Source organism: Zophobas morio, unplaced genomic scaffold (assembly GCF_036711695.1).
Source record: "Zophobas morio isolate AGI-343-1 ecotype UQ-CSIRO unplaced genomic scaffold, CSIRO_AGI_Zmor_V1 ptg000097l, whole genome shotgun sequence".
Classification (NCBI taxonomy): Eukaryota; Metazoa; Arthropoda; class Insecta; order Coleoptera; family Tenebrionidae; genus Zophobas; species Zophobas morio.
Window position 1 is genome coordinate 56,901 of NW_026972202.1, and position 9,995 is coordinate 66,895.

The window sequence follows — 9,995 nt, forward strand, 5'->3', positions numbered from 1 at the left end:
ATTCTTGAACTAGTTTCGCTAAGTTACTTTTCTCTAATCCTGAGTCCTTATAACTGGCTTCTGTAGTTGTGATTGCTTTCTCTCGCTCCAGCTTAAAGCGTACTATATTAGCATTGCCTATAAAAGTTATCTTTCTATTTGAGTGATCCAGCAGCGCTAGTTACACTTACTGAACATTGTTTAAACTATCTAAGTCGTACAAGTCCATACCTGTTAGCAAGTAGCTATGACCGAATATAGGGTTGTATGAAGGCGCTGATAATAACACTACCGAATTAGTGACTTCATCGAACTTCAGTTAAAAATATACTTGTCTAATAAGGGACCAGTGTGAAACCATGCTCGAGTTAAATGGTGGGTTCTGCTAGGGAATTAGCGACTCTCAGGCTGTATGCGCTATTTGAATAGTGTAATTTATTAGTATATATAAGTATATGCGTGCGACTACCGGGACTCGGGCGGACTTGTTTATATATATACTAGTAATAACACCATTTAAAGGATATCGTTTCCTAGTACCAATACTAGGAAGATATACCTTTTCTACAACTTAAAATATTTAGTCTAAGTATGATGGTTCAGGAACGGAGCAATAATGTTATTGTCATTTATTATATTAGTGAACTAAAAGCTTTCTAACTGGACTTACTTGCTAGGAAACTTAAGGCTAACATGACTTAGCTAGTTCATCCAATGTTCAATTAGTGTAAGCAGTAAAGTAATTTTCAGTTTCAGCACAATCACTAAAGTTGTGCATTGGAGATCACAAGGACTAAGGCATATAAACTTATGAGCCAGCCTTAAGCGAAACAGGTTCTGAGGACTTAAGCTACCATGGTTGTGTAATTTTATCACATGGCACTATCCTTAGTACACACTCATGTCGAACTCAAAGCTTGACCCCAAGAAGGTACAATGATCACCAGGAACTATCGAAGGTTGCATTAGCCTAGATCAATGTAAGTCTCTCAAATGTAGAGGGTAACAGGAGCTAAGGGTGAACCTAAATAGATCAGGTATTACACTGAGGATGGTATGAGACCACCATTAGTTTCGCTGCAGAATAGCAGTCAGGGTAGACCGGTATTTAGTAAGAGCCTTAAACTTTAACTCAGTTCCTTAATATCCTCTTTTGGAAAATTATAAACTTGATTATCACTTCAATAGTTATGCACTTTAATTTACCTTGAAGGCTCACTTCTAATAATTTCAAGGCAGAGGTTTGAATTTATAAGTTCATTTGTACTATACAAATTTAATAATGGTAGATTTTACTAACAAGAATAGAAGCCCTTCTCAGTTGCCTAGTTGTGAACCCAATTCACTTAGCATTTTTAACATAAAACAAATGGAGCTTTCTAGTTTTCTTCAATTAGAAGTTTTGATGAATCGACATTGATTTCGCTAATCACCGTTTTAATAGGGTTTTATAGAAAACAAGCGCTGTTCTTCTTTTCTTAAATTTCATTTGTTTCTTTTTAGTCTTTAATCGAGCCCAAAGTTCACTAACCCCAAATTGTATTCTAAGCCCTAAATTACTTTTACACGTACCGAAGCACTAGCCTGGGTTTACCTGTGTCACCCTTTTACAGGGTAGTTCTCCACTAATTTCTTGGGTTTGCTGTCTCACTATGCAATTAGCTTCAAAGTGGCAATTATATAGTAAAGTTAATAGGCGTTCTTACATTATAATTTACAGAAATCTGAGTTCGTTTATATACCACCTAACAAACCAAAATTACTTTAGAACTAAATGTGCTTGAAAAAGAATATGATATATAACATAAAGTTCAATCTTGTTATATTTATGAATTATAATAGTTAAAAAAGTATAAGGCCTTTTTGAATTTTATATTTAAAAGTTTACACATGCAATACCATTAAAAAAAAAAATTAAGATTGGGGAACATTCATAATATTATGTAATTTTTTTTTTATGATAAATTATAAAATAAAAATTAGGGGCTCGGGTCTTCGAGCTGGGTAAGAGGCTAAAGCCGGGGAAATCCCCTTTTTTTGGCAGAATGGCAAAAGCACGGGTCCATAATTTATCCTCTATTTCTCACTCTTTCGGGGCAGTCATTATGTACTCCTTCGTCAGAGTAGACTAGTGGGCATTTATGCGAAGGAAAATAAAGATTAAGTGGTTAAAGTTTTTAAAAGACTGACTGTAGCATGCTCATGCTAGTGCTTTAGAACAAGTACACGAACGGTCGCGTTCACTTTTGTATGTGTGCTTCCGTCGGGTCACATGCCCAATATCCATACTATATGTATAGAGCCAATTTCAGTTAATTTTTTTAAAAGGCATAGAGGTTTAAATACTAGTAACTAAAGGTTTAAACACCCTGAAATAGAGTTTTTGTTATTTGCTAGTAGATTCTTATACAAGTATATCGTAATTTATTTTTAACTATTTCCGACGCTGTTTTCAGACACTTCCGATTATATAAGCCTTTGCAGCCTTTAATTCCTCATATTTTCGATCTTAACGCTCTTTTAGTGCATGACCCTTCGGCCATTCTATGCGGATTTTAACTGTAAACATCCTACGTGGAACAGCCGGGTTGCAACTTGGAACGGATACATCCTTGAAGTTTACGCTGAGGGATGAGCGCACATGGCGAGAGAGACGAGCACAATGGACGTGTTGAATATCGCCGTGTTATAAAATATATGCCTTCAAACAGCCATTAAGTCTCTGAAGGATTTGTCGTCAGCTCCTTTGCCCGTCCTTCTCGAACTGGTCGACTAAAAGAATGCGATAAAGACACCCCCAATCTTTCACGATTGGAACAAATTCACCGTTTACGACACCACTCAAGACTTCCGCTAAACTAAACTGCGCTGATGTCGAATTTTGTGGTGCCAGAGGCTCACAGTAAAGCAACGACGACACGTGAAGTTCTGTACCGCTCTAAATGTCAATCCTAAGGAATTAAAAACATTAATACGCGAGCGTCGGCGATTCATTCGAGTAGTTATGACCTTCTAACGCACTGAAGACAAACTAGCGCTAAACCGCCTTTACCGGAGCATTAGGAAAAAGATGAGAGTGCCTAAAAACTGCTAATGGCATATAAAATTAAACGAAGTATTGAAAGCTGGTGACATTGATTGCGCTCCCTTTTGAGAATTGGCCAAGTGAGTTAGAAATCGCGGATATTCGACTCGGCCACCCCTTCGCAACGGCGGTATCGTAGCGAAAGCGATGAAGATAAAGCGAAACTTTTTGATGATCAACTAGCTCTCCAAGTTAGTCGTCTACCCACTCAAATGTCCACAACTCTCCCCTTGCGCCTAATCTTATATCTTTAATATTACTGGTTTTTTGGAGCTGTCTACCACAGATGAGATTCAAATCAGTTGTCAAATTACTATCAAAGCGAAAGGCGCCCAGCCTTGACGGTATCACTAACCTGAAGTTAAAACAGCTGACAGAGGCTGCTATGAATCACCTCTGCAGCCCGTCAACTCGGTGTTGACTTTCTAGTCGTTAGGTTACTGAAGAGATCGCAACTGGCATCAGAGTCTCGCAGCTATTTGACCCATCAGCCTTTAGTTGGCAATTGGTAAGATAGCTGAAGCAGTGATACTTGATCGAATGGAGACGGTTGTGGACGCTCGTGGAATTTTACCAGAGTTTCATTTTGAGTTTCGCAAGGGACAATCTAAAACCCAAAAAATTCTCTCACCGAGAGGACGACCAGAGCCTTTAATTTTAAGAGCCACTGGCGCTTCTTTCTCGATGTTGAGAAGGCTTTTGACCATGGCATAGTGGCCTGTTAAGCAAGCTACATGCTTTGGGAGACCGCGCTGCCTTCGAGAAGTTCTCAAGTCGTACCTAAACAGCAGTGTCTTTAACGTGCGAGTAGGCGCTGTACTGTCGTCGCATGACCATCTCACAGTGGGAGCCCCGCAAGGTTCTCTCTTCTATCACCAGTGCTATTCGTACTCAAAACGAGCGACATTTCTCTGCCTGCCCACCCTCACAAGTTAGCCATCTACGCCGATGATACGGTGATTTATACATTGTAAAAGTCACCCGTTTTACTATGTCAGGACTTACAATTTTGTCTCAAAGCGCTTGCTAACTGGAGTCGTCAGTGGGAGCTCTTCATTAACGCATCCGAGAGCAAGGCACTTCTAATAACGAAGAAACGCCATGCGCTGCCGACTCCGTTAACTTTTAACGGTATGAAAATTCCGTGGTATCTCGGTAAAATACCTGGGGTTATTATATATCCTAAGCTTTCGTGGCGTCCACACTTAAACTACGTGGCGGCGAAGGTCAAGACAGCAACCCAGATGCCATATCCTCTATGGTGCAGCAAAAGTAAACTTTCGTTGCGCAATAAGCGAAGGCTTCATGTGCTGTGCATTCGGCCGATTATGACATATGCATCTCCTGTTTGGGCTTACGGCCTCTCGGCAATTTACCTTCTCGATTCACGTGCGACAAAATAAACTACTGCGCCCGTTAACAAACGCGCCGTGTTTTGTGTGCAATGATACACTTCATCCCGAACTACAGATTGTGCTGTGGACCACAATTTTTAAAATTGTTGCCATCGCCCTCTATGACACGTTAATCGTTTATTAGGAAGAACATACAAGTTGTGGGACGGCGCACAATGCCACTGTCCTCCCGATGCACTCTTAGCATGATCGTTGAAAGCTAAGGTTGTGGGGCTTTGTATTGAACATGAAGGACACATGTTAAGATAGTAATTTCACTTGTGCTCCTGGACGACCTAAAACCTGTTTGAGGGCTCGTGTATTCGAAGTTACTAACTCGATGGAGCACGAGGCAACGACGTTTTAAATAAAATTAAATTTCTCATATTAAAACAATAGTAAAAATTTCTTTAATAGGTATATATTTTTTTAATTCTAAATAATTTTATAACAAGCCTCATAAATGCCTTTTTATATTCTTTTAAAATCTGTAGAAGAATAGTATTATAGTAGGAAAATATAGTTCTCCAGGTAACATTAGGGTGCTACACTAATTAAAACTTTGCAAAAAAGTAGTAAAAATAAAATTATAAACCTTGAAACTAGGTTTACACATACTCAAATATCTTCTGTTAACTATTTATAAGTTAAACATAAATATTGTATTATAAGTTTTACATTGATTAGCATTAGCGATTGATAATTACTTTCTATAACAGTATTTAATTGTTGAATCAGTTGCACATGCTTTCACGATCTTGCATTACATCTAATTATAGCGCGGACAATTTACAATTCATTTTTAGCCTTTCACCCGGCCTGCAAAAAGTAAAAACCTTTCGTAGGAATTTAAAATTGCTACACATCTACCTTAAATCTAATTAATGCTCTTAGAAAAAAATTAGTATATAAACGTTTTTATGAAAAGTGGAGATATACTCGATTCTACCCCACAGAATCACCTTACATCTCAGTTTCCTACTTCAGTTAACGCTGCTACTCAAGACAATAAAAATAATTGTTTGAAGGATAAAAAGCTTAAACAGAAGATCAGGCAGCAGGAATGGAGGAAATTATTTTTAAATTCGCAGCAACTAACTTCAAGTTGCAATAAAACCTTTTCATCCATGAGTGTTGAAGGACAGCAATCGACTTTAACGAGTCAGCTTTTTTTAAACTGTGAAAAAGTAAAAATTGATAATTCAAAGGATCTATCATTCCATTATGAACTTATAAATCAGTTACAAGCAGATTTAGAAAAGTTGAAAACGGAAAATTATACTAAGGCTGGAGAAACAAAAATTTTACGCAATAAAATAGAGCACCTGTTGGCCGAGAATACCCGTTTGACAAGTTTGTTAAAAGATAAAGATCAAGAGCAATTAGTAGCTGTAAAGAAGGCTTGTAGAGAGCACAAAGAACACATTGAAAAGCTACAAACTCAACTTATTTTTACAACCAAGGAGATGGAGGAACTAGCCAACCGTTCAAAAATATTAAATAAACTAGTAAAAACTCGCCAACAGTTATTCTTCGACCCTCTTCCCTGCGTTTTACCTGGTAATGGATGGGATTTAGGCTTTTTGAAAGAAGTAGACCCTTACATAAACGTTTACAGGCAAGAGCGTACGGCTTATAACGATCCCGGTAAGTACGGAAAGTGTATATTCAGCTTTGAGAATTCGGGGGTGACAGACGACTATTGTCTTAAGCAAAAAAGGAGTTACGGAACACCTCAAGAAAAAGATTTTTTATCAAAAAGTATTTATAGGTGTTGTTCGGATATTAGCAACAGCAGTCTTTATCTATTTATGGAAGTTTTATTTCGGGAACCATTACTGTACGCTGACCATCTAAATATCCTTCCCCAAGATTATGCTACCGATGATTTGTGTGCAACTTGGAAGTTGAATATGCTCGCTAACAACACGAATGTACCCTCAAATTTTTTAATTTTTAACGCAAACTTGAATTATTCTGAACTTATATGTAAAAGCATTGAATTTTTACTTAATAACGACTTGGAAGGTTATTTTTATTTACTTCTTATAATTACTCATAATTTAAAAAGCTGCCTAGAATTTTTACAATATTTTTTTGCACGCAATGCTACTATTACGCCTAACCAAAATATGTTAGAAAAACACGCTGTAAAGGATAAGGTGAGGGAAGAACTTTTATATAACTTACGCTTTCTTGAGAGAGAATTATATAAATTTAAAGATTTAATTGACAATCTTACCCTAGTTAGAGAAAAGGTGTTGGAAGAATGGTGCGCTTTTTATAAATATTACGAGAACTGCAATAATGGCTTTAACAGTGACGACACTGTGCCGGATAAACCTATGCTAATCATTCTATTCGATATTATTAAAGTTTTAGAAAATATTGAAATGTCATATGAAGAAGTGCCAAAAGTATTTTTAGGTATTAAACTTGTAGAAAAGAAAATTTTTGAAATCTTTGAGTCCCTAGTCGCCCACACCCACTATCAACTGCGCCCCTCGTTAGAGAGTCCAGAGGTTTTTAACTGGGAAAATAAGTACTACGCACTAAAAGTGTACTTTACTAAGTATTTAATGGATATACTTCCTAGCATACTTTCCGTTAAAGGGTTGAAAAAGCTTACCACTCTGGAAAGGGGCAGTAGCTTGTTGAAGGACGTAAATTCGGCTTTATACCATGGCATTCACTCGAAGCTGCCCTTCCTAAGATTTTTGACACAACTGGCAGCCAGCCGGAGTTTTGTTCAAGAGGTTTTTAGCCATCAGCTTGCATCGGGTTGCTTCTTCGAACAAATATTGAGCCTTCTTACAGTCAAAGTGCACGCAGATTCCAAGCTAAACCTTGCTGCGACTCTTTTACATCTTGCCGCCATCCGGGTTGTGTCTGTAGCACTTACCAAAAAATGTTTTATGACCTCGAAAAACAGCAAAGAGGGTGAGAACGGGCAGTGCGGTTGTCAGTGTAAGACTCTTTTTTTAATAACTTATTCTCTGAAAGATTATATTACATATCAATTTTTGTGGAACGATGATGTTTATAATAATACGGTTAAAAAACAGTTTATTAAAGAAGCAATTACTTTGTGGCACGGTTTGTGCTTTAATTTGCTTACCAGCGATCTAGGTATCTTAAGTCAAATTAAAAAATTTAAACATGTTAGTGAGGCATTGGGGAGAAAAATTCTTTTGTTTTTAGTACCAGAAAAGTTAGATAAAGATGTGGAAGAGAACGACAAAGAGTGTGTCGGGTTAGTACAAGAAATATTGGAGTTTATTAATGACTTTGATGGCTCCACCAAAGCTAACACTACTTGAAATCAGTGAAGCGGTTTTCTCATTAAAGGTTTCTGTTTTACCATAACAACTGGTGTTCGGCAGAGTCGCACCATATATCGGCGCCAGACTCAAGTGCATCTATTAAAGAGGTGATCCTCGAGTCGTCAAAGCTCTTCTCCTGAAAAAACTATACAACTAAGATCGCAAAACTAATATAAATTTAACTACCGTTCTTATGACGTCTAAGCTTTGAGCAAAAGCATTAGTCAGTTGAGAAAAGTATAATTCTTTAAAGGGAATTGCGCTTTCACGTTTAGCTTCAGTTACCTCACTGCGATCCCATAAACATTTTTCAGTTTGTAAACAAGCCTCGTGGTTTAATTGCATAATAACATCCCATAAATTAAGTTTTTCGGTTGTCAAAGTTGCATTTTGCTCGGCATCCTCCACGGAAGCTAAAAAATTTTTTAGCTCCTAAACTTAGGTTATGAGAGCAATTATATTTAAAAACCAAAAAAAGACCTTTAAGTTAAGTCCTTGGGATTCTACATTATCATCTTTTCTCCACGAGATTAAGCTTTTTATTAAAACAAGAAATTTAATTATTCCGGCTGCCAAACGCTCTGTGCTTTCTTCGCTTATGCTTTCCTCGACATGTTTTAGTTTGTCCAAAACTTTTAAATTTTAATAACATTAAAATATTAAAAGCAAATTAACCATATTATTTATATAAATTTTACTTAATGAATATTAGTTACTTAAAATTTAATTTAGTAGACAAGACTAGGGGAGAATTTCTCTTTAAGCAAGTGTGAAAAAAGTAGACAATATTAGCTCAAGTACTTGAATAATAGGATTTATAATTTATTTGCTAACGAATTTAATAAGTTGTAAGCTTTTTCTTCATAAAAATTAATAATTTTTATAGTTTAGAATGTAAGAATATATCACAAAAGGAGACGTTTACTCTAACGATAAAAATAAGTACTATTCAGGGTATAAAGGTTCTGATAAACTACGCAGTTTTCAACGCCGTAATAAGGACCACATCCCACTACTGCAGCAATTCGGGAGATAACTAAAATTAAGGATAAGTCTAAGTTTATAGCTAATAAAAATGAAAAGCTTTTTGGGTTAAATATGAGTAAATATTATGGGGACCCTCCTCTATATTTAATTCAATCCCTTCCATATAGAGTAATTTTAAAAAACCGGAGCACTGTTAAAAGGTCTATTAAAATATTGTAAAGGAGAAGGGGGGCGAGGTTAATTATGCAACCGTCAGAGGCCGAAAAAAAATAGCAGAGTCGGGTATGATAACTTTCTTATTTAATTAGCTAAGAATTAGTGCACACACATGCCCATTTTTTGCATCACTTTTAAAGTTATTAAAGATGCGCAAAGGCTCGTAGAAATGAATGCAGATTTCTTATACTTACCAATAATTCAAAGTTTTCTTCTAAGCAATTTATTTAAATATATATATTATATGCGCGTCGCGTGGCCCTCGGAACCACGCGTCTTTTGGGTTTATTATGTAAACTGCACAGTTATAATAAATATAAAGCAATTTTTCTTTTATTACAAAAAAAAGATATTTAAGCTAAGTACATGTCTCCAACGGTTAACAAAAGAGCTCTTTCTGTTTTTTTAGTAAAATCTATAATCATTTACAAAAGATGTCTTGAAGGGTTAGGAAGTTTTAAAGCGACATTATGAAGCATTGCCTTTACTTCTTTTCCCAATTACAAAAAGAAATGGCAGCTTTTTTTATATTTGCATATATATTAAGACGCATACTGTATAAGCTTATTTTTGTTTTTTGTAAAACGCTCTTCGGTCAAAACTTCGGAGCAGCTGGTCGACTGGGCCAAATCCTTCCTTCTTCATAAGATATCCTTCATTTTGCTTTTTGTGTACTATTATTGCTAAATAGCTCATTAACAAGTACTTTATTGTCTACCACTCCAAGAGATCTTGAGTGGTCACTTGCTTGCCTTTTCAATTTTTATCAAAACTTATATAATAGAGTCCATTTCTTAGTATATTAATTACTTTAGCATGTCTCCTTACTTTTCACTGTTTCTCTTGTTATAAAAGGATGTTAAGCCGCCAACGAATGTACTTTGCGCTCTATAAATTCCTTTTGGGTCACAACATTTCTTTATAACATTTGTCTAGTTCGCGCTGTCTCCTAAGAACTGCGAGTCTGTGACTTTCAAAATGTAGCTCATCCAACAGGATTATCGACTACGG

General features: G+C 36.3%; 1 protein-coding gene across 1 annotated transcript; it reads right to left on the reverse strand.

Moving 5' to 3' along the window:
* Window positions 1-7,696: 7,696 nt before the first annotated feature.
* On the reverse strand, window positions 7,697-8,954 carry LOC135144359 (uncharacterized). Its single transcript, XM_064076407.1, has 5 exons — window positions 8,901-8,954; window positions 8,728-8,817; window positions 8,262-8,413; window positions 7,968-8,213; window positions 7,697-7,917 (listed from the first exon to the last, which is right to left on the reverse strand). Exons 1-5 carry the CDS (start codon window positions 8,929-8,931, stop codon window positions 7,816-7,818), a joined length of 621 nt encoding a protein of 206 aa, XP_063932477.1. The 5' UTR covers window positions 8,932-8,954; the 3' UTR covers window positions 7,697-7,815.
* Between the last annotated feature and the right edge of the window lie 1,041 nt (window positions 8,955-9,995).

Coding starts and splice junctions, on each gene's coding strand:
- LOC135144359 (XM_064076407.1), bottom strand. CDS start 8,931: ATGGAAGGGATTGAATTAAATATAGAGGAGG. Junction 8,818..8,900: donor TGAATTAAATATAGAGGAGG/GTCCCCATAATA, acceptor CCTTAATTTTAG/TTATCTCCCGAATTGCTGCA. Junction 8,214..8,261: donor CCCAAGGACTTAACTTAAAG/GTCTTTTTTTGG, acceptor ACCTAAGTTTAG/GAGCTAAAAAATTTTTTAGC.